At 39.3% G+C, this 25,809-nt stretch overlaps 2 protein-coding genes and 1 non-coding gene across 3 annotated transcripts in view; 2 read left to right on the top strand and 1 right to left on the bottom strand.

Moving 5' to 3' along the window:
• LOC134795192 (neurobeachin-like) overlaps window positions 1-25,809 on the bottom strand; it is an 868,575-nt gene that overhangs the window by 305,950 nt on the left and 536,816 nt on the right. The window contains exons 4-5 of the mRNA XM_063767022.1: window positions 20,802-20,902; window positions 18,275-18,370 (exon numbers count right to left, since the gene is read on the bottom strand). Of these exons, the coding sequence (XP_063623092.1) occupies window positions 18,275-18,370; window positions 20,802-20,902 (197 nt within the window). The remainder of the gene's footprint in view (window positions 1-18,274; window positions 18,371-20,801; window positions 20,903-25,809) is intronic.
• On the top strand, window positions 6,824-9,801 carry LOC134794994 (vacuolar protein sorting-associated protein 16 homolog). Its single transcript, XM_063766851.1, has 4 exons — window positions 6,824-7,025; window positions 7,321-7,467; window positions 7,816-7,914; window positions 9,366-9,801. Exons 1-3 carry the CDS (start codon window positions 6,855-6,857, stop codon window positions 7,867-7,869), a joined length of 372 nt encoding a protein of 123 aa, XP_063622921.1. The 5' UTR covers window positions 6,824-6,854; the 3' UTR covers window positions 7,870-7,914; window positions 9,366-9,801.
• Trnaa-agc (transfer RNA alanine (anticodon AGC)) lies at window positions 16,846-16,918 on the top strand. Its single transcript has one exon. It is a non-coding gene; the product is annotated as a tRNA-Ala (tRNA).

Below are 25,809 nucleotides of genomic sequence, written 5' to 3'. Positions count from 1 at the left end.
CTAAGGCACGGCACGACGTAGTAAGCCCCGTGTCCCCGTTTTGGATTAATCTCCCCTACATGTGTATTGTTTAGGATACATTTAATTAATATTTAAGTATAAGGATTATTGTTTATGGAATCAAAACAAAAAACAAGACAAATAGTAAATGGGACGAATATCGAATGGGACGAATATCGAACGGGACGAATATTTAACGTGACAAATAGAGAATGTGTCCAAATTTCAAAAGATCCTAAATAATAAAAATACGAAATTAGAATAAGACCAAAGACGATATTACGAATAACGAATGAGACTAAAAAAAGAAATTGACTAACATCGAACATGCCCAAAGAAGATGATGACGAATACCGGAATAAGCCGAAATAAGAAAAAGGCAAACAACCAAGTATAACCAAATATGAAAAAGACCACCGATGAACTTGACGAATGTAGAATGGGTGACGAAAGCAGAATGGGACTAATTTAAGAACTTGACAAAAAACTAATGGGACGACCCAAGAGTATACCAGTAAATGGGTCATTCCACCGTTTCGGGTGTTACACTTGAACTCATAAAATAAGGTTTTATTCGATATAGTAACAGGAACTAGGAGGTTAAACTATTAATTCATCTACTACTTTGATAATATTTTCTTTTCCTGAACACACATAATTTAAAGTATAAGAGTAATAACGAGAGACTCACTAAAAAGTAGCTGTTTCGGGTGTTACGCGAATTGGCCTATAGCTTCTGACCATCAGTACCAAAATGCATAAATTAGCGAATTTTCTCAAGTAACCTCCAGTTTTATTTATGTCAAGTAATATAGTCCTTATAGTCTACTGAAACACTAAAGTAACACTTAGTATCACTTTTTATTTAATTTTAATAAAATAAATTACCTGTTTCGGGTGTTACTCATGGTTCGTTTCGGGTGTTACGAGTACGAATCTAAGACAGATTTATACGAAATCAGGGCTCATTTTATTGAAAATATTGTCTTTTTAATAAATTCGATTAAAAACATAAGTATTAAATGCTGAATTATTATAAAATACATTAGTCTTAACAATAAAAACTGTTTCTCGTAGATATCATAATTATTTTTCTTTCAATGCGAATATTTCCGAAAATATTCCCTTAATCAAAAAATGGTTGATGGTGACACCTATTCATTTTGAAAAATCTATCCAACGACACCCCACATCACAGGATTAAAGGCGAAAATAAATAAAAAATATGTTGTACAGGAGCTACCCTAAAAAAAATTTTTTTTTGTAATTTTTGTGTTACTACTTTGTCGCCATGATTGATTTATGTATCCATGCCCAATTTCAGCTTTCTAGCACTAACCACCACGGAGAAAAGCCGGGGACAGACAGGCGGACGTTTCGGGTGCTACACAACTTCAAACTTTAAAACATACGATTAAAGCAGACGCTAAAACAATAATTACTACACATTTGAATAGATTCACATCATAGCCTTTCTTTGGCAAAACATGTTTGGCTATAGTTAATTACGGGGAAAGTTACACATATTTTTGTCTCTTTTTCGTTTCGGGTGTTACTTTGAGACCACAGTCTAGAATACTCTTCTGAAAAACCGATTAATCCATGCTTTTGATGCTAGCACGCAAGCTACGTAAAATACGTAGACAGTGCCATGATGAGTAAATATGCATATTCATTATACGTGTGCGGTCTACTGTTATACATGTAACAGCTACGTATCTTACGTAGCCCATGCCAGTACGTAAGGACCAGTCACCTGACGCTAACACGCAAGCTACGTATAATACGTAGACAGTGCCATGATGAGTAAATATGCCGATTCATTATACGTGTGCGGTCTACTGTTATACATGTAGCAGCTACGTATCTTACGTAGCCCATGCCAGTACGTAAGAACCCAGTCACCTGATGCTAGCACGCAAGCTACGTAAAATACGTAGGCAGTGCCATGATGAGTAAATATGCATATTCATTATACGTGTGCGGTCTACTGTTATACATGTAGCAGCTACGTATCTTACGTAGCCCACGCCAGTACGTAAGGACCAGTCACCTGACGCTAACACGCAAGCTACGTATAATACGTAGACAGTGCCATAATGAGTAAATATGCCGATTCATTATACGTGTGCGGTCTACTGTTATACATGTAGCAGCTACGTATGTTACGTAGCCCATGCCAGTACGTAAGGACCCAGTCACCTGACGCTAGCACGCAAGCTATACCCCCAAATATATACCCCAGGGGAGAATCTCTGCATAGACGAATCTTTAATTTTGTCTAGAGGCCGGAGTGGCATTCGCCAATATATTAAAGGTAAACGCCACAAATATGGCATCAAAATGTATGTGTTAGCCACTCCTGGTGGCCTTGTCCTCCAATCTCATATGTACAGAGGGAAAAATGATATTGAAATTGGAGGGCAAGGCCATACAGGCAAGGTAGTGGCTAAACTTCTCCAGTCATATTTAGAAAAGGGCCGTCATATTTTCATGGACAATTTTTATAAGTGTCGGGCTCGCAAAAATTTTAATGGCAAAAAAAACTAATGTTACCGGAACGTTGCGATCTCGATGAAAAAATTGGGCAAAGGAGGCAGCATATATATTAGGTTCGATAAGAATGGGATTTGTGTTTGCAAGTGGAAAGACTTAAATTCTATGTTTTTATCACTACAAAATCCTGCCTTTTTTGGTTGTGACGCCTGTGACTATATTTTTTGTCATTCGTGTACTTTAATAATGAAAATATACCAAATTTACTTCCTTTAAGGTAAAGGGCCCCTGTTTCGGCAGGTTAAGGCTCTTGAGAGTTTGTATATTTTTTTTTAATATTACTAAGCATATACCTTGAAAGCTTTTGAGTAAGTTATATTAGTTCTTTGTTTCGAATTTTTTCGTGAACCTCTTATTTGGCTCCCATTTCGTGATACAAATTTAGGTCAGCTCCTAAGTTCGTGAATTCGTGTCCCCTGTTTCGGAATAAAGTTTTCTTAGAGTAATTGGTGATAATTTGCTGATAATCATTTTAAATATTTAACGGTCTTACCTACTTACGAGTAATTGTAAGGTCAAATTAAAAGTAATATTTAAAATTAATGTTAAATTGAGAGCTAGCTTAAAGTTTTTTGTACTCGTCGACTTTAATGGTTGAATTAAGACTTTGTAAACCATATGGGTACTTTAATACTTGATTATAAGCCGAACTATATAAATTAAAAATATATAATAATAATAATTAAACTGAAACCGGTTCACGGGTATCTATTGATGTACCCGTGAATGGGTTCCAGCAGGCGTTCTATATGAAATCAAATTTCTCCAAACGGCCTCTACGTGTTGGATCCATATCCCCACGCACGCCTTTGTAAATGACCGGGCTCGAAAGACCCGAGAGTTTTAAAACGGAGATACAAATAATAATTATTTACAAAAAAAATGTACTATCTTATACGTTAAATATAAACATAGACAAAAATAAATCAAATAAATTGAATTATAAATAAAATTGTGCTAGTAGTTAATATGAGAATATACGTGGAATATACCTTAAAATTTTTAACTCGGGTCACATTCAAACTCGTTTCATGAGAATTCTAGTGAAAAAAACGTATACCGAATTTCGCTCAAACGAAACTTGATGAAATACATTAATTGTTTTCTAATTTATTTTTTTAATTTTATTCGATGTTATATTTAAAAACAAGCACTCATAATGTATCTAGAAAAACCTTGATTCGTTAGTGGCACGAAATAGGAGACACACGAAAAATAAAATGACCGCTATTTCGTGAGTCGATTTATTGCAATTTTAAGGTATTTCTATGCATATATTCAGTCTTTTTTCTTATCAAATCAATTACTAAGGAACCCACAGAAACACTCCCAAAAACTTTTATTCGAATGGGCTTAGCTTTTCCTTCCTATAAGCTTAACAAGTGAGAGCGCGCACCTTACGCCTAAAAAAAGTGCACGCATACAACACAGCTGCTCGCGGCCGTCTGACAGTTTCGACCGTCGTATTACTCTCAGTTTAATCACTAAAATATTGGTTATTATTTTATTGAAGAGATTAAATAATACATTTTTTTTTCATATGTATAATTTGAATAAAAAATATTAGAATTCCTTATTATTTGCGCCAGAAACAAAACTAACGAAATAACGTACTAACACGAACTTGGGGCCCTTTACCTTATTTATGAAATATTTTTATTGAATATTGTATCACGTCCAAGGTCATATTTTACTTTTACAGTATTTTGTGTGTTTTATTAAAAACGAAGACTTATACTCACATTCCCTAATACTGTACCTTTATTTTCGTAATTTTTTAATGACTTCATTGTAAATTTATCATTTTTTGTTGAAAATAACCGTAACCGATTCTAACCGATATTCGGTTATTTTTCGGGCATAACCATAACCGAAACTGGTTATGAAGTTCGGCCGGTTATTGCATTCCCTACAGGGCAAGCTATGCTGGCGCCATCTGCTAAATACTTTGATCGGCCAACCCCATTTGTGGCGTTTTCCTTGGATATGACACCGTAGGATTGTGAACCCGTTAGTTTATAATCTAACGTAGGTTAGGTTAGGTTACATTGTAATCTCCCTACCGTCCGTTTATAATTTAACTAGCGATATTATAAACTGACGACTGACGAGTTTTTACAATTTTACGGTGACATATAATTATATTGCCTAATCCCACTGCGACCTCTCGATAAAATCATGCATTCGTCAATCGATAAATTAATATTCTCCCAGGACTATACAATTCAGTCATTCTATGATTAAAATAACTAAACAATGAATCTAAATTGTCCTGTCCAAACCTTAACCATCTAAACATAATTAAAAATCTGTTACGCGAAATATAAAATGTACGAACTATATCTTTCTATTTTCGCACCGTGAACCACGTTCGATGTGTTGCCTCCCTGTCACACTTACGTACGAATTTACAAGTGCGACAGAGAGGCAATACGTCGAACGCGTTTTGCGATTGGTCTTGGTGTAGGTACGTCAAGGTACGTATTTTTACGTAGCTGGCGTACTTAAATAAAGATGCGTTATTAGAAAGCGTGTCCTTGGCAAGTGTTGCCAACATAACGCATTTCATGTCAAATCTAGCGGATTAGAATAAATCGTATCCCACCCATGACTCGTGGGATTGGGGATTGGAAAGCGCTCAGGCCCGGTGTATTTGCCTTCCTTTTGCTAGAATAATACGCAAGAGCGATAGAGAGGCAAATAGACGATCGAACGATAGAAATTGTTCGCGGTAGCTTACCCCCAGGTCGAGTCAAAGGGCCTACCGAGAAACACTAAAATCGAAATTTCGTTGTCTGCCTCTCTATCACTCTTAAAGAGGCAGATAACTACATTTTTCAATTACCTATATAAAGTTTTAGCATTTTTTTAGCACATTTCAAAATTATCTAGCATATTTCTGGCATATTCTAGAATCTAGACATAAGTCTGGTATTTTTTCAAATTCCGAGTTGGCAACACCGTGGAAGAAAAGGGAAACCACTGATACCAGTCGCAAGAGAAAACAAACGAGCGTCGGCACGTTTTTGCTATGGCGGTGTATTAAAAATTGTTTAATTGTGAAAAGACTATCTGTGACGGTTCTGTGTCTGTGTATTAAGTGCCAGGAACCTCGGAACATTAAATTGAAGCATCAACAAGAGCGGGGGCTCTGCCCCTGACCACCTTTGGAGCCGGCTTCCATCCCATCGAGAGGCGGTTATCAACAGGTAACTACTGTGTTATTTGTTTGTGTAAGTACCTAGTTGATGATATGTAATTGCCTGAACATATATATCTATGGGTTGGTGATAGGTAATTAAATTAAAATAATAGTTGTTAACAGAATAATTATTTAATTTTGTTCTATACTAAAATCATTCATTTTCATTAAAGATGTTCGTCAAATCTATTATCCATTTAAAAGTTTAAATGGTAGGCTTGTCTGGGGAAGAATGTGTCGCGGCCATTTTGACGTGAAATGTGATTTGCTAATTTGCAAATGATTAAAAACCGGCCAAATGCGAGTCGGACTCGCGCACGGAGGGTTCCGCACCATCAAAAAAAATAGAGCAAAAAGATCCCTTAAATATTTATTTTATTTTATTTTTAGTATTTGTTGTTATAGCGGCAACTGAGATACATCATTTGTGAAAATTTCGCGGTTCATGAGATACAGCCTGGTGACAGACGGACGGACGGACGGACAGCGAAGTCTTAGTAACAGAGTCCCGTTTTTTACCCTTTGGGTACGGAACCCTAAAAAACTGACTGATTAAAGGCTTCGTCACACAGGCGCGTTTTCCGGGCGGGGCGTGAGCGTTTTATATGTAAAAGCGGATGGATAGGAATCATTCTAGATTATATCTTCATAATTTTTCATACTTAAAAACACTGAATTAATAAAATTATACTAATGCAGCAGGTGCCCAAAATATAATAAGCAGACAGGTGGTTATCTACCTTGTTTGGTTGATACCTTGCTATTAACAATTAGCATAAACATTGTCAGAAATGATTAAATTGTAAAAAGTCTCAACTGAGCTGGCATCTTTCTTGCCACCATACACTTACTATAAGTATATATTAGAAAGGGAATATACTATTAGAAAGGGAGTACTGCCATATCCTTAGCACCATCCCATAGGTGCTATTTTAGATATGAAATTTAGCTTAGAGTCTATTCGGAAAGAGAAGAATAGTGAAACATATAAAAAATAACTACAAATGTATTTTACATGACTGAAACCATTTTTTTATTTTTTGTTACAATTTAAATTCTTTAAGTAATATTTTACAGGCGTTTAGAAATTTACAACATGAACTGGTCCATGGATGAGGGCCTAGACAACATGATCATCAGTGGAGCCCTGTACGGAGTGCCTATTGCTGTGGTGCGGGACCGGAAGCAGTTTGGCAGGATTGCAACCACTGCCAAACCTGTCATAACAATTTACAACTGTGTAGGGAATGTTATATCAAAGATTTTGGTAAGTAATTTATTTAATATCTAAATTCCCTTTTAAAAATATTGTTAACAGTAAGTTAAAAATGTTGTTAACCACACATTTTCAAGTGTCCTGTTAACCTCTGTATTCTTATATCCCTGATCCTTAATCCCTAAATAATATTAGAAATGCTAAAGAGGTACCTACTCTCAGTCTGTCTGTTTTCACGCTTAAACATCTGAATCAATTAGCATATTACACAAATGAAAAATGCCTTTACAAGGATTTGACCCAGGCATTGTAGTTTGAAACATACCATCATCTGTGATATTTGCAGTGGAACAGCGGAGTCCTGGTCCACATGGGCTGGTCGGACGGGGAGCAGCTGCTGTGTGTGCAGGAGAGCGGAGATGTGCTCGTTTATGACATGTTTGGCGCCTACCAGAAGACATTCAATATGGGGCAAGAAATTAGGGACACTAAGGTACCTATCATATTCTACTTATACATAAGGATATATTTATGTGTGGGTGTGGGGTAAGTGTGGCTGGTCTTTACAACTTTAATTTGAATTAGATATTTCTATGAACAAAAAAAATTACTTAGCTAAACACACTGAATTTACCTAAATGGACTACTGTGTTTATGTAGAAATAACTATATAAAATAAAATGACTCGATTTTATTACTCTTTACTTAACTAAGAATGTACTAGAATGAATGGTACTTATATAATGCACAGTTATACTCGTATTATATGTGCCGATGCATTTTTCCTCCCCTACTCTACTATTATATTCCCTACTATATTGTTTATACTGTTTGTGAACAGGTCAGCAAAGCACAGCTGTTCCCAAATAGGACTGGCTCTAACACCAACCGCTGAGCAACATCTCCGAGCCCAAAGTCAGGCCCGTACCAGATCTGCCACGTAAGTTGTTCAATTTGTTATATTTATTAAAATAAAAAGTGTAATATAACATTTATTTTTATGTTCAACTTGTTTTTAGGGTACCCCAAAACAAAAGGAAACAACTAAACCCTTATAGGATAACTATATTGTCCGTCCGTCCGTCTGTCTGTCAACGTACAATTATCCTTATTACAATAATCCGTACTATGAATATTTTAAACATACTAGAAAGTTAAATGGTGGGGACTAGAGACAGGTTTATTCTTATACACAACTTGTTCTGTGCGTGGCTTCTCTTGTTTCTATGTATACCTGGCAGTACTGAAAGAGAATGAGCTAAGTATTTATTATTTATGACTGTGACTGTTTTAGATTCAATTTGTTTACCCCAAAATCAAGCAAACTTACTATCCGGTATCACAGAATAAATAATAGTATTATCATACAGAACGGCCACGCACCGCCCCGCCCCGACTCTCATTACCTCGCCCCGCGACATGAATTTTTATCATTTTATTTGTTATGAAATGGAATTTTGATGTTTAATTATAGTAAGTCGGTTTGCTGCTGACGACACATATTGCTGATTTTTGACAGGAAGTACCACCCGGAAAATTTTGATGTTCTGGCAAATAGTAGACCAGTCGGTCATAACCATACGATCCGAAAAAACTCTAGGGGTGTCACTACTTAACAATCGCAAAATAATATTGAACTTTTAATTTTGTCCTAGTTTTCTATTTTTTATGACAATAAAAAACATTTAAAGTGAAAAACTGTCACAATGTCACAAATAGGATGTTGATACTTAGCATAAATATTCGTCACTAGAAGAGGTAGCCATAAAAAAAAACAACAGGTTGCACTCCGGGAGTGCCGACAGAAGTGAAAACTCAATGACTAGTCCAAAATGTCTGCAGCACTATGTATAATTGATCCATCCTCCTTTCTATTGAAAAACTTTAGTTACGAAATTGCTGGTCGCAGGTTGTTGGTGAGCTTGTTTAAAATTTGAAATTCAAATTTATAGCGTTAATTGTTTAAAATTCGAATAGAAATTGTAAAGTTACCTTGCAGACCTCGCATCTTAATATATTTGGTCATGATATTTTGAGTTTTATTCACCAGTACTAGAGTTCACTTTTATTAGAGATATCATCAAGATGTCGCTTTATTGAATTATGTCATTGAGTTTTTCTTTATTGATTTAAATGCCATCTAAATGAGTGGCCATCTAAACCTTACGGTCACATGATCGCCTTACGGTCACGTGATCGCCTTACGCTGTCTTGAGTTTATCATTTTTTCCCCACCTCAAAAAGTGCCCAGCGCCGCTACAGAAGTTTTCACTTCAAAAAAACAGTCTGTTTAACGCAAGGGCCGATTTACTATGGAAAGCCGACTATGGCCTTTATACGATTTTATGATCTTTTGTTACTTTTTAAAATAACCATTGCCAATTGTTTCAGATGACGACACAGAGACTGTAAGGAACGTTTGTCTTATGCTTCTGGCATATGTCAGAAACGTATCGCCGGCTCGAAAACGGAAAGGCGCAGTGGCTCTGAAGTTTTCTCGCGCGGAAATATGCGACGGATTTTTCAAACAAGTGTCATCAGAAGCACATGTCATTAGCTACATAATCGAGAAGAGAGAACAATACATGAAATAGAAGTGGACTATGCAGCCATTTGTTATTTTACTATTTTTTGTTACTATTCGTACACTCAGTATTTTTTTGTATTTGTCTATTATTCTTTTGGAACATATGTACACCCTTAAAACATGTCTTAAATCAGAAATAATAGTAACACAATTTACAATTACAGAAGTAACAAGTGAATGTCATTATTGTTTTAGTCACTAGAGTCCTAGATCAGTCAACAGAGTGATCACTACCTGTGAGCGTCTATCAAATGGTGTTCTTATGTTGTAGAATCCCAATTGGATAAAAACCCACAGATCATTTACATTCTTCGGGATAGCAAGCTCCGGTTGATTGGTATATTTTAAAGACACAGTCTATGGCAGTTACAATGTGACACGGCACTTTGTATGGTTAGCTCAGTTTAACGTTTTTAGGATTGTCTCGAATATAGTGTAGTTTTGTTCTATGGCAAGGAAGTCTTTGATGTAGCAACAATATACATGACAGGCACTCTGCCAATAGGAAACAAATTGAAGCTGATGGTGTTGCTACTTCAAATTAAATCCTAAATTTATGGAATAATATTAATAAATATTTAAATCAAAAACTTAATTTATAAATACAAAATAGGTTGAAATATATTCAAATAATTGAATATGATTTATTTCTTTGGGTTATACTTGCATATAAAATTATTCCATGAATTTCATTAGTTACTGTTGTTTTGATTGTGTCATCCCAGGGACAGAATGGTTTGAGATCATTTCCTGGCTGGTTTTCGCCCTGGATGGGCATCTTTTATACATAGAACTGTGAAGCGAAGTACATCATGCTCTGGTAGCATCGATCAGAGGCTTGGTTATGCAGTAGCCGCTGCATCCATGAGCTAGGGAGCTCATGCTGTTGTTATTTTGCCACAAACAGTAAGTAGAATATGATAATATATGGATGTCCTCAGGTGCAACTCCTTGTTGAATCTTTGTTTGACCATTTCGCTTTGTTTCCAGTCTGCTGGTAAAACAATGTGGTGGGAGGGAGTATCACAGCTGTGAGATGAGTCCACTCTAGGAATTTCCAGCTGGTGAGAAACTTAGATCATATAATGTCTCTTAGGTTAGCAGAGCACATGCTACTAGTTATTAATCTTGAATTGTTTCTTTCAGCTGACTGGGGTTTTTCGTTTTTATGTTACTACGTATGTGAAATCAGTTCGCATATCAGAGTATGGAAGTCTGTCCATATTCCTAAAACTTCAAGTGTGTCTGGTGAGCAGTTCGCCATAAGAATTTCGCTCTTCTGCTGGATGGAGGTGACGTCACCTTCAAACTGAGACCTTAGTCCTTCGGCGTTGCTCTGCGGTGTCGGGTCAGATTCCCGCTGCAGCAAATCAGCTCCGGCACAGCGGAGGATCACACGTCGGGCTTGAACTGGTGGAACAGTGTTATGAGGTTGGTGTACGCTTTCTTTCCGTCCTAGAAGCATTTCCAAATTTAAAGTTAAAGAATTTAGTAGAATCATATGTGATGGCAAATGATAATTTAGGGACTAACAAATTTAGATAGGTCTGCTTGTAAATCATTTTAGAACCATTTCTGGCACGACCCAGCTCTGTCGTCTGACATTATTAAAATAAGGTGCTTATGCTAGCTTAATGATTTACATGTAGAGTAACTGCCCGTGTTCGAATTAGTAATAAATGATGTGTCACAAAAACTAACTTTCATTCATGTCCTTTATTGCCCTGAATAGTTGATGGAAATAGGTTTAGCACCTGCTTGAGCTTTTGGTAAGATTTAGTTTTTATTTAATTTAGTAACTTTAATTGTCCGTGAGTTTCCTCAGGGAAAGCCCACAGCCGGGCTAGGAATATTTACGTGATAACAAGTTTTTCGAAACGGTAAACAGTTTCGTTGACGACAACGTATGCAGCGTTTATATTCGAGATTAAAAAAATACCCAGTAGTTACCACTATCTTAGTTTGGTGGTAAAAGGTGGGGAAAAAATCCCAGTAGTTACCACTGGTAACAACGTGGTGGTAACTAGTGGGAATAAGCCTTGATCTTAAGCATAGTATTAATATAGTACTTTTGTTTGTAATAGGTATTAAAATAATGGTCAACAATAATCTGTCATAAAATGTTGTAAAATAATACAGTTTCAAACTGATTAGTTTATGTTAGTTTGTTTGTAATATTTCTATTGACATAAACATTGGAAACACTCAAATGCATATTTTTTTCTAATAGCTCACTTCAATTAGCAGTCCTTTACCTAAAAAAATTGTATCGTACTTGAATAGGTTTGCTTAAATAGGTACTTAATATTTGTAAAGCTCCAAGTAATTATAAGTTAATGCGGTTTTTTACTTTATTAAATTGAAGAATCATGCAAAACTACGTTTACGTAATCTGCCATGTAATTCTCTAAGCAATGTCGTTCGTGAAATCCATACTTGCATTGATATTAAACCTAAAATTTGTTGTCAATGATGTTGATAGGAGAATATCATGGCTGGACAGGTGCGATAATGGCTCAGGATCAGTAAATAAAATGTCATCCTACGTATGTTGATAAGTTGGCCAGGTACCGTACCGTATAATATTTATTGTACTATTATCGTGTGTCCTAATATGTCTACATAGTAGCTTTGTATAATTATAATGGTATAGGGAGTATTACTGCAATGTTCTGCCGCCAGAGTGCAGCACTAGCACAAACTGTAAACCATATAAGAGTAGCTTATAATATACTATGCCGTAAACAGTTTTTAGACCAGTTTTCACAGATTATTTGTTACGAACAAATATGACATTGATGAATCGAGGAGGTTTGTTTACTGTTTGTTCTAGTGGCGCCCCCCACGCAGTTTTGCGTAATATTGCCTATTATACTTAATACTTACACTAGATAATATTTATGCTGGTCAGTTGTCGTACTGATTTGGGTTCTAGCCTCCCGAGTCCCGCTTGTCATTTTTGCAGTTTTGAATTTGGAACCTTGTAGGTACCTATTTTATTTTAATCTAAAATTCGATTTGGATTAAAGCCTTTATAAAGGCCTCAGGGACTCAGGAGGCTAGAGTCTGATGAGCGAAAAAAATGAGTTTTGACATGACGATAGTATCAACCTTCAAGTTAGTTCCTTTACCTACCACGACTCATGTTTTTTCGCACAAACTCTTAATAATTGTGTTTTACGTATGTACATACACTGTGACAGGTACTGTACTTGCTCAGGCAAAGTATATAACGGTGCGGCCTATGTATGTATGTATCGACAGGTACCGTAATTGCTCAGGCAAAGTATATAATGGTGCGGCCTACGTATACTTAAACGTATGCCTGACAGGTAACTTACTGGCTCAGATCCAGTGTATAATAGAACATCCTACGTACGTAGCGTAGATATGCCGGTGAGGTACCGTACTGATTCTTGTCCAGTATATAATGGAATATCCCACGTATGTAGTACAGTCGTCATCAGATATATCTGAGCGGCCAGCGAGCTCACAAATATCTGAACATGCCTTTATTGTCAAGGTGTTACAGTGCGTGTTCAGACATTTTTGACCACCTCGTCCGCCCCGATATATCTGATGGCGACTGTACTACGTACGTGGGATATTCCATTATATACTGGACCAGAATCAGTACGGTACCTCACCGGCATATCATCGTACGTAGGATGTTCTATTACACACTGGATCTGAGCCAGTAAGTTACCTGTCCGGCATACGTATATACGTAGACCGCACCATTATATACTTTACCTGATCAAGTACGGTACCTGTCCGGCATACGTACATATGTAGGCCGCACCATTATATACTTTACCTGAACAAGTACGGTACCTGTCCGGCATACGTACATACGTAGATCGCACCATTATATACTTTACCTGATCAAGTACGGTACCTCTCCGGCATACGTACATATGTAGGCCGCACCATTATATAGTTTACCTGAACAAGTACGGTACCTGTCCGGCATACGTACATACGTAGACCGCACCATTATATACTTTACTTGATCAAGTACGATACCTGTCCGGCATACGTACATATGTAGACCGCACCATTATATACTTTACCTGATCAAGTACGATACCTGTCCGGCATACGTACATATGTAGGCCGCACAATTATATACTTTACCTGAACAAGTACGGTACCTGTCCGGCACACGTACATACGTAGGCCGCACCGTTATATACTTTACCTGATCAAGTACGATACCTGTCCGGCATACGTACATATGTAGGCCGCACAATTATATACTTTACCTGAACAAGTACGGTACCTGTCCGGCACACGTACATACGTAGGCCGCACCGTTATATACTTTACTTGAGCAAGTACAGTACCTGTCCGGCATACGTACATACGTAGGCCGCACCATTATATACTTTACTTGATCAAGTACGGTACCTGTCCGGCATACGTAAATACGTAGGCTGCACCATTATATACTTTACCTGAACAAGTACGTTACCTGTCCGGCATACGTACATACATAGGCCGCACCGTTATATACATTACCTGAGCAAGTACAGTACCTGTCCGGCATACGTACATACGTAGGCCGCACCATTATATACTTTACCTGATCAAGTACGGTACCTGACTGGCATACGTAAATACGTAGGCTGCACCATTATATACGTTACCTGAACAAGTACGTTACCTGTCCGGCATACGTACATACATAGGCCGCACCGTTATATACTTTACCTGCGCAAGTATAGTACCTGTCCGGCATACGTACATACGTGGGCCGCACCATTATGTACTTTACCTGAGCAATTACAGTACCTGTCCGGCATACGTACATACGTAGGCCGCACCATTATATACTTTACCTGAGCAAGTACATTACCTGTCCGGCATACGTACATACGTAGGCCGCACCATTATGTACTTTACCTGAGCAACTACAGTACCTGTCCGGCATACGTATATACGTAGGCCGCACCATTATATACTTTACCTGATCAAGTACGGTACCTGTCCGCCATACATAAATACGTAGGCTGCACCATTATATACTTTACCTGAACAAGTACGTTACCTGTCCGGCATACGTACATACGTAGGCCGCACCATTATTTACTTTACCTGAGCAACTACAGTACCTGTCCGGCATACGTATATACGTAGGCCGCACCATTATATACTTTACCTGATCAAGTACGGTACCTGTCCGGCATACAGAAATACGTAGGCTGCACCATTATATACTTTACCTGAACAAGTACGTTACCTGTCCGGCATACGTACATACATAGGCCGCACCGTTATATACATTACCTGAGCAAGTACAGTACCTGTCCGGCATACGTACATACGTAGGCCGCACCATTATATACTTTACCTGATCAAGTACGGTACCTGACTGGCATACGTAAATACGTAGGCTGCACCATTATATACGTTACCTGAACAAGTACGTTACCTGTCCGGCATACGTACATACATAGGCCGCACCGTTATATACTTTACCTGCGCAAGTATAGTACCTGTCCGGCATACGTACATACGTGGGCCGCACCATTATGTACTTTACCTGAGCAAGTACAGTACCTGTCCGGCGTACGTACATACGTAGGCTGCACCATTATATACTTTACCTGAGCAAGTACATTACCTGTCCGGCATACGTACATACGTAGGCCGCACCATTATGTACTTTACCTGAGCAAGTACAGTACCTGTCCGGCATACGTATATACGTAGGCCGCACCATTATGTACTTTACCTGAGCAACTACAGTACCTGTCCGGCATACGTACATACGTAGACCACACCATTATAAACTTTACCTGATCAAGTACGTTACCTGTCCGGCATACGTACATACGTAGGCCGCACCATTATATACTTTACCTAAGCAACTACAGTACCTGTCCGGCATACGTACATACGTAGACCACACCATTATAAACTTTACCTGATCAAGTAGGTTACCTGTCGCCATACGTACATACGTAGGCCGCACCATTATATACTTTACCTAAGCAACTACAGTACCTGTCCGGCATACGTAAATACGTAGGCAATACAATTATTTACTGGACCTGACCCTAACCAAACCTACACATACGTAATATACACCGTGCTTTCATGGATAATTTTGGGCGTATCGACAGCTACTTATTGTAAGTAGCAAACACCCTACCTACTTATTGTACGTAGGAAAACGTGCCAGTGGTAAATTACGTAGCCGTACCAATTACTTTTATCAGTAGCGCGGCTACTTACGCTTAACTACGTACGCAACATTGTGCCGGCTACAAACGTCATGCTGTATCATTTTTCCATGTATTTTCCGTATGCGGGCTACTTAAAATTTTCTCCGTGTAGTTGCGTATGCAGATCTGGTTCGAATAAACGACAAGTAAACAGTAAAGACTATCAATCTGAATTCACAGTGAAAGCTCTAGCAACTGAGCCTACGACTTCGGTCAGTTCAAACCCTACTAATACTAAAAAGTTTTCTATGAAATATTTTTACCGGTTGCATTTTAACACTTTAGACTCTCGCGTTTTGTACACATATTTAATTACACAAACGGGTCTACCGCGTTGGGACGTCAGTCTTTCCGTGACCACAGCTGGTGCAACTCAGCTGAAACGTCGGAATTAAAGGTAAAAACACAGAAATTATATCGCGGCACACACATGTATAATGAGTTCCCAAACGACTAACGGACTTTTACACATTAAGGAAGATGATCTATAAAAGCAAGACAAGAATACTTTAAAATTGAAATAGCTCTATTTAAATGGACTAGATTCACTAGACTACATTATTAGGATGATTATTTTTAATCAGACGATGCCGATGTTGGGTTAGACTATTACCCTTATTCATAAAACTTTACGAGACTAACTTAGTTAAATTATATTTTATCCCTTTCTTACAAATGCATATGTCAAAATGACAGATAATTGTAGCGCGTTTATGAATAAGGGGGTTAGTGAATTGACTCCTTAATTGACCTCAAATACAGAAAGGGTATTTGGTGTTATCCTACGTATGTCACTCGATCTTTGTAACGAGACTTACCAGTCGTAATAATTTGTATGTCTCTTGTTTCGATTAATTGCGTATGCAAGTGAAAGGCGCACGTGACACGCAACATACAATGCTTTGGGCTCGACCTTACGTCTTCACCGTAAGGTCTATAATGGGTCAGTCAATTGTATCAACAGTATCTCATCAAGCCTACTGTCTGTCCTCACGGAAGGCCAACTGGTAGAATTGTAACAATAGTGTATGTTAATTTTGCCAACAGATACAACGGGGGCGTAGCTCAGATGGTAGAGCGCTCGCTTAGCATGCGAGAGGTACGGGGATCGATACCCCGCGCCTCCAAATTATTACTTTTTAGGGTTCCGTACCCAAAGGGTAAAACGGGACCCTATTACTAAGACTCCGCTGTCCGTCCGTCCGTCCGTCCGTCCGTCCGTCTGTCACCAGGTTGTATCTCACGAACCGTGATAGCTAAACAGTTGAAATTTTCACAGATGATGTATTTCTGTTGCCGCTATAACAACAAATACTAAAAACAGAATAAAATAAAGATTTAAGTGGGGCTCCCATACAACAAACGTGATTTTTGACCGAAGTTAAGCAACGTCGGGCGGGGTCAGTACCTACTACTACTTGGATGGGTGACCGTTTTTTTTTTGCCGTTTTTTGCATTATGGTACTACTCGCACTTGCCCGGTTTTTTTTGTTTCTTATTTGAATGTGATAAGACTGATAAGATAAATAGGTCAACTAGAAACATGTAGTAATCGAATTTGTAATTTCGTAAACAGAACCAAGATGCTTATACTTTCTTTCAAAATAACGGTTTATCCCGTTTGTGCAGAGTTTGAATAAGCGCCCCTTTTTTTTGCTTTTTGAATATTCCATTCGAATAATGCCTTCGGTCGTGTTTTAATTTATCGCTACTCGTAGCGATTTCCTACTTGTATCGTAATGTACTATTACTATCCTCCGGCCGGAAAGCGCCAACTTTCGGCCCGCTGCGCTTTCCCAAATTCCCACGGCCGACAATTACATGTGATCGGAGACGTTTCTTACTTTACTGCCCTAGGGTAGTATAGTAATGTCGTGTTTAAATCGATTGCGGCTGTGCGCTGCACGCCTCAACGGAGATATCCATTACCAGGACAACATAACGCCTGAGCAGGTACGAGTATAATACAGGATTTACACGAAACCAATAACCGAGAGTCCATTAAAGCTGATCCAACATTGACATCGCCTATAGGCAATCCTATTTACAAGCCTAAATATAGGATGTTATTACAATCTCAACCATTCCGATTAGTACATATTATTAGATCTCTGAGAGATATGAATGTGAGCGTCACTTTTACTATAGCTGAGTATAGCTTGTGGCATCCACGAAGACGCGCCCCACTCTACTTCTTTTCTTAGTCGCATACAGTATAAGTGTGCATGCATCCTTTTACCAGTGTAGTGGTTATGTGTGCTAATTAATGTGTGTAGACAGAACCAGGGCTATAGGCACTCTCCAGCTATTTTCTCATAAGCGCCTTCCGACATCCGTTATCGAAAAGGCGCTTCCGACAAATTTCAGCCTTGTCGGAACCCCCGTCAGCTGTCGGACCGATAATATTTGTTTGTGTGCGTATGTGTAGGCATAATGTGAAAACGCTCTAAAGTTAACAGTGCACAAGGGTACGATCTACTCACCGAGCCTTTCCGTCCGGGAAAACTGAAGAACACGTCCGGGCCGTTCCGGTGCGGCATCTGCCGGAGCACGTTTAGCAGCTTCGCCGAGTGCCGGGGCTGAAAAATAACGTTCACGTTAGTTTTAACGGCTAATTTGTCATTCTTGCCGTAGCTTGGACAGGAAACCGGGCGTCCAGCAGACGTATGATGGACGACGTTATATACGTGATAAAATAACATGCTTGCACTGCTAAGAGACTGGGCTAAAACTGCGAAAATCGAAGTTCGCAAATTGCGGGCATCTTTCTCTGTCACTCTAATTACGCCTTTATTGGAGTAAAAGAGAGAGATCCCCGCAATTTGCGAATTTCGGTTTTCGCGGTAGCCCCCCAGATACTGTCATGCAAGTTGTGCGTGGTAACAGGGGGCTAGGCCCCGATGTAGGCCAAGATGACAATCGCTGATAGAAAACGCAAATCGCAACTTAAATATTTTATGGAAATGGAAATGTCACGCGACTCTTCGTAGCATCTGTCATCCCGATACATTATTTCTTTTTGTTTGGCGTTTGTCGATGTACGATATTCATATTGGCTAGGTCCCTTGGTAATTGTGATAAAATAAGTTAAAAATCAAAGCAACATGTGAAACATTTTCGAAGTGTAGTACATAGTTATCTTCTGACAGGGTAGACAGTGTATTTGCCTATTTTCTTTTCAAACTATAGAATATTGTGACTAAAACTCGAAGCCTTTTTCGTAGCTCCCTTAACCGTCTAATTTTACCACTAACGTAGTAAAAGCGGTGAAAACCGCGAGTTAACCAGTTAAACGTTCAATTACTGACGTGTTCTCAGTCTCCACTCAAACCAAACTGACATGATCTCTAGACCTTTACCAAGTATTCATAAACAAAGTTAGCACATAAACTGGTCTTTCAGAGCCTTAGAAAGAGACGCTCCTTTCAAATTTGCATCCTTACCGTGGAGTTAATTAGAAGGTAGCTACTTTGTGTTTATGCGCGCCTGGTACCTCGGTGCGTTCACTCCGCTTTTAACGACAGGCAAACGGGCAAATTGACAGTCAAACGGGCGAATTAAGTTTTGTGTGGGACTAGTTTTATTACTTTACTTTCAGTGAATAATTTATATCTATGATGAAGATTGAAGATGTTATGTTGTCTCTACAGCTATGCTCAAGGTTCTAAATTAAAATCCCTCGCTATTTAGAATTCGAAAGGTCCTATTCAAATAGTTATTTCTTGCTATGAAAAGTTCTGGTTCAGCTGACAGATCAAATCCAAATCCACAGTTCTAATCTCCCTCCGCGACTCAAATTAACACTCGAGATATCAAATTTTGCTCTCTTGTCGCTTAAATTAGTATAACTAAACTCTGGCACACCCTCTTTGTCAGTAGGAAATAACGGCAAAATTAAAAAATGTAGGCGCGAAAAGTTGATTTCCCATAGAAAATTTGAATTTCGCGCAGTTTTCTACTGTGGTTATTTTTGAGTATAATACCTAAATATTTAGTTAGAATTCGTATGTGAAACAATGTGTGTGTGTACAACCAATGTTGTACACGCGTCCGGTCAGCTGCTGGCACCACCGACAGGTTCAATGTCACGGTAGGCTTGCACTAGGGATCGGCCTTAAGTCCTTACCTCTTCCTGCTTATTATGGACGCTCTGTCGTCGGACATACAGGAGGAGGCACCCTGGTGTATGCTTTTCGCTGATGACATTGTGCTTGTGGGTGAAGACGGACTCGAGGTACAGAGCAGACTTGAGAAATGGCGGCATAAGCTGGAGAATGTTGGCCTGAAGATCAGCAGATCTAAAACTGAGCATATGTTCTGCGATTTCGGCGGTCTCTCCAGTTTCGCTGCCATGGAACTCGATGGCGTTACGTTGCCGTTCTGCTCCGACTTCAAGTACCTCGGTTCGCTGGTACAGTGCGATGGCGATATTGACCGTGATGTGAAAAACCGGATTAGCACAGGATGGATGAAATGGCGACAGGTCACGGGAACCATTTGCGACGCCCGAATGCCTCTTCGATTGAAGGGTAAAATTTATAAAACCATCATAAGACCTGTCGTCATGTATGGATCGGAGTGTTGGGCCCTAAAGGTGACGGATGAAAAGAGGTTGCATGTAGCGGAGATGAGAATGTTAAGATGGATGTGTGGTGTGACAAGAATGGATAGGATAAGGAATGAGTATATAAGAGGAAGCCTAAAAGTTGCACCTATAGTAGAAAAAGTAAGAGCCAATCGCCTAGCGTGGTACGGGCATGTGATGCGGAGGGATGAAAGTCATGTGACGAAAAAGGTATTACGAATGAATGTGGAGGGAAGTAATGGGAGAGGAAGACCGAGAAAAGGGTGGATGGACTGTGTGAGAGATGATATGAAGCGAACGCAAGTGAATGATGAGATGACGGGCGAGAGAGAGGTATGGAAGAAAAAGACATGCTGCGCCGACCCCAAATGAATGGGATAAGGGCAAGCGAATGATGAATTCGTATGTGAAAGTGGAAGACTCACCCATTTCCCATTGACTGCCTTCATGGCGCTGAATAGCTGCTTCAGTTCTTTGACAGTGACGCTGTAGCTGGCCAGCACCCCCAGCATCTCGATGAGGAGATCTGTAACAAACATACATTTGACTTTAATTTAAAATGTAAACATCTTTAATGAAGTATGATAATATTGATAACAGAGAGAGAGAGAGAGTTATGTGATGCAAGGATTACATCAGGCTCCAATTTCACCACGGTGACAGGTGCGACAATTGTAAAACATCACTGTTGCTGACGTCACAGGCATCCATGGGCTACGGTTACCGCTTACCATCGGGCGGGCCGTATTCCTGTTTGCCACCATCATTGTTTTATTTAAAAAAACTTTATTATATCGGTATAAAACAGATATTTCTCTTGCTAAGTTTATGACAATTGTCACAAGAAACACTACAATTGTCACGAAATTCCGACATATAACTCATTACCTGTCAAGAATTACCTACAATTCTTCTAAATCATGACAATTGTCAGAAACTTCGCAAAAGAAATGTCTGTTTTTTTCCGATATAATAAAGTTTTTTTAAATAATATAATGATGGTGGCAAACAGGAATACGGCCCGCCCGATGGTAAGTGGTAACCGTAGCCCATGGATGCCTGTGACGTCAGCAACAGTGATTTTACAATTGTCGTACCTGTCACCGTGGTGAAATTGGGGCCTGGATAGCCGTTACAATTACACTTCATTTTGCATATTCAAAACATGGTGCACTACTTTTATGATGAACTCAAATGCATAAGGTCCACCGATGTACAGTATGGGCGATGATACAGAGCAACGAGATTCACCATAGAGATAACTAAGTCTTTGTACGTACTAACAAGGTATAAGGACGATGTAACACACCGAGCATATCCTATGATGAGACCACATAATAGCCAAGCTCTGAATAGCCACACGGAAATTAATTCCCTCTGTGATAGCCACATAAACTATTTGTAGCTCGATACGAAACGGGATATATCCCAACCACTTTAGTATTTATTAATGAGGGTGAAAATAGACAGGGCTTGTTTAACCCTTAAATAGACCAGATTTTTTAAAAATCTACAATTTAAACGCACGCTAATGCCACGATCCTAAAAATTTGCAAAAGAAACGGTAATTTTTTAGGATGGTCAATTCGTCATTTTTTCTATGGGTTGGCCCCGTAGATGTTTAAAAAACGTAGACATTGGACAAAAAATCCAACAATGTAACATATTTTTAAAAGTATTGAACGTAATGTATTGAAATATTTTACAACCTAAATGTATTAGTACTTTTATTAAACATGTTTATTTTATTAAAATCGCAATGTATTACGTATAATCAACCATGGAGAATAGAAGATATAAGTATGTACGTAATTAATTAAAAAGTACCCGTAAATTTCTTCGAAACGTTATCTATTTATTAGTCGCAATAGCGCATACAATTTATGATATTCTCACTCAGAATCAGACTATTCAATCTGTTTTAAGAGGAAGCGCTGGTGGCGTAGCGGTAAGAGCGTGCGACTTTCATTCCGGAGGTCGAGGGTTCAAACCCCGGCTCGTACCAATGAGTTATTCGGAACTTATGTACGAAATAGCATTTGATATTTGCCAGTCGCTTTTCGGTGAAAGAAAGCATTGTGAGGAAACCGGACTGATCCCAATAAGGCCTAGTTTCCCCTCTGGGTTGGAAGGTCAGATGGCAGTCGCTTTCGTAAAAACTAGTGCCTACGTGAAATCATGGGATTTAGTTGTCAAGCGGACCCTAGGCTCCCATGAGCCGTGGCAAAATGCCGGGATAACGCGAGGAAGAAAAGTCGTTTATAATTCGTAGCCACAAAGCGTAAATATGAAAAAATAGCAAAAACAATTACCTAGAGTCACAAAAAGCTTGCGCAGGTTTTTGGTGTCACTAAATAAACTATAAAAGGAAAACCTCAAAACTAAAAATTGCTTTTAACAAGATTGGTCTTGGCAAAGTCAGACAAATTGGGTGTGAGGCTGTGAGGCGAGATGCATTGATGCAATATATCCGCAATACAATTACTCGCGCTCGGCGATATGTTTTAAATAAGTATTTTTATACCGAAAGTGGCAAATAAGCTTACAGAAATGTATTGCAAAACATCTCGGTAGGTAGGTAGGTAGGTACTTAGGTAGAGACGCCAATGCTTTTTCATACAACATTGCTGGCCTAATAAAATAAAGGGCAATGTGACATTGCTCGGATCGCACCGATCTTAAACTTCATTATGTTTTTTCCTGTTTTTTTTAAAAGCACTAAAATGCCTCGACCGACATATAACGGCCTTACTTTTACGAAACTGCCTCGTGTACTCTCGATATAAACCCATACCTTTTTTTAGAGTACTTTTTGTGTACCTACAAATGCTTTTACAAGATTCTTCATCCTCTCAGGATCTGTACAGGTGGTAAATGAGGTGTGAAGCGAGAGATGCATCGATGTGAGCCACAATTATGTTCCCGACGATACCGCCGCAAGCTACTTAGGTGCTCTAGATACCTACTTTACATCGAACAAAGGAAATTTATGGAGCCTTGATATTTTCTTAATGGAGCAGGAAAATATTATGATTATTAATTTCATTGATAACGAATCTACCGTAACTAATCGATTGGAATTGAATGTTCCTTCATAACGTAAGTTATTGGAATAAACACCGTAAAAAAACGCATTTTGATAACGCACAATAAGTAAACACATTCATACACTATGTCCGGCACAGAAGTATTCATGAACAGTACGAATATGTATGTATTTTAGAAGAATAATATAAATGATATCTCCTCAATCGTTTCAACTGAACGCGCTATAAGGTCGCCAGGCTCTTTTTCGGTCGGCTTTCCCTTATTTTGCCGGTTCTCCCTTTTTATATTATTTTTGCAAAAACGCTTTTAACAAGATTCTCCCTCGTGTCGGTGCAGGTGGCAAATTAGGTGTGAAGCGAGATGCATTGATGCAACGTGGCCGCAATGCAATTATGTGCACGACGATACTAGCGCGGGCTAGAGACTATCGGGTTAGCGAATTTTATGTGCTGCAAGATATTTTTTATTATTGATTAATTTTCTCAGGGAATTTGCGCTATGAAATATAATTCGTTTTTTTAGCATCAGAAAAAGGCTACGTGATCTTGACGTGTCTTTTAATTGAAAAACGCTTTTTAAACATCAGTAACTATTACTTATGAAAACAAAAGAATGTAAATATGTAATCGTATATGATTCATAATTGTTACGGTACATTTGTTACATATTTGCCGTGACTTATTTTTCAAGTGTTTTTCAATAAAATAACACGTCAAGATTGTTTACTTTTCTAATGCTAAAAAAACGAACTATAGTTATCATCAAATTGAGATCTCGTTAGAAAGATGACTTATCTGATTGATTATTTACATTTTGTTATCTTACTCGTAACAAATGGCCACATAATATAGTATGTTTATAACGTTTAACGTCTCCGCGACAGGAAATAATGGAGAAAAAAAGGTCTAGTTTTGCCCAGAAGTGGGAAACAAAAATAGGCCAAAAACTCTCTGCGAGGAGGATTTACAAGTCGTATGAATCACTGTTACCATAGGACCAACCTAGACCTGATGTTTATTGGCGTGTCTCTAAGGCGCGGGCCAGGGGGGTCCAACCACCTCTGGAGGAGGTCAGACGGTGGAGACTTGATTCCCGTCGAGTGCTCCTCCAGAAGTGGAAAGAGAGATTGGAGGTGCACCAAGTGCCGGCCACTGGACCGTCGAAGCCATCCGACCCGTTCTGGAGCGATGGATCAGAAGAAAGGGGGGGTTCCTCTCCTTCCACCTTACTCAGGTCCTCTCGGGACATGGTTGCTTCGGGAGATACCTGTGTAGGAGGGCGGGACGGGAACCAACGATGCAATGCCAGGACTGCGGCGATGCCGAAGACACGGCGCTACACACGCTGGCTATTTGCCAAGCGTGGGCGGATCAGAGGGCCGCACTCATGCCGTAGTAGGGAGAGACCTTTCCTTGCCAGCGGTGATTAAAGCCATGCTTGGTGGGGAGAGTCGACGGAAGGCGGTGGCCTCCTTCTGCGAGGACGTGATGGTGCAGAAGGAGGCAGCGGAGCGTGGCAGGGAGGAAGATCCGTCCTCTCCGCCAATGCGCCGCAACCGCGTGGGGCGGCGGCGGTTGGCATACGACCGCCGGTTACCACCATAAGGGCACTTGTGGGCGGCAGGCTCAGGGACGTCTGTCGCCCACACAAAGGTCCCTGCGTGGGCAGGCGCGATGTGTAATCGACGCGCCCACTGAGGTGAAGGGGTAATTTCCCCAAGAGTCGGGTCCGAATCTGGACGGCCGCTGGCGAGGTTGCGGAAGAGTACTTCGGCGTCCCTGGGACCTCGCCGTATAGCAGAGAGGCGGCAACAGAGGGGTTTTAGTGGGTAAAACTGGGGTCTCATTAGCCCACAACAGGGAGTCCCGGGTTCCGTCTATTTGGCATAACTTCCGTGACCCGAAACGCATCTGGCATAACCTATTTGGCAGAAATATTTTTCGACGAATGTTAAATTTGCAGATAGCTTCAGTTTGTATAATATGCAATAGCCCGAATGTTTCCAAGTCCGAATCTTAAATAGACTACTACTATCATGGCCGAATTTTGATACGAATAATTTTATTTTGCATTTGTTTAAATGTCCGAAATGTGATTTTCATAATCTGTTTAGCATAATAGGATTTAGGCGAATATTTACATCGAAGAAAACGTATTTAGATTCTTTCTATTTGGTATAACTTGTATGACCTAAAACCCATCTGTCATAAGCTACATTTGGCAGAATGTTTTTCGACGAATGTTAAAATTAAATAAAGCGTCAGATTGTATAAAATCCATGTCTAATTTATATTTAACAATGCATAAAACACCTAAATATGTAGCTGACTGACTCATTGACGCAGAGCCGTAACTAAAAGCTCTGCCTACGGTTATAATTCGTAA

The sequence above is a fragment of the Cydia splendana genome, chromosome 11 (assembly GCF_910591565.1).
Source record: "Cydia splendana chromosome 11, ilCydSple1.2, whole genome shotgun sequence".
In the NCBI taxonomy this organism is placed as follows: domain Eukaryota; kingdom Metazoa; phylum Arthropoda; class Insecta; order Lepidoptera; family Tortricidae; genus Cydia; species Cydia splendana.
The sequence above is the reverse complement of the archived record's forward strand: the minus strand, read 5'-3'. Positions and strand labels throughout refer to the sequence as shown.

Bases quoted from the DNA above. Each gene is read 5' to 3' on its own strand.
- LOC134794994 (XM_063766851.1), top strand. From the start codon at position 6,855: ATGAACTGGTCCATGGATGAGGGCCTAGACAACATGATCATCAGTGGA. The intron at 7,026-7,320 runs GTAAGTAATTTA...TGATATTTGCAG, and splicing joins ATGTTATATCAAAGATTTTG to TGGAACAGCGGAGTCCTGGT. The intron at 7,468-7,815 runs GTACCTATCATA...GTTTGTGAACAG, and splicing joins AAGAAATTAGGGACACTAAG to GTCAGCAAAGCACAGCTGTT.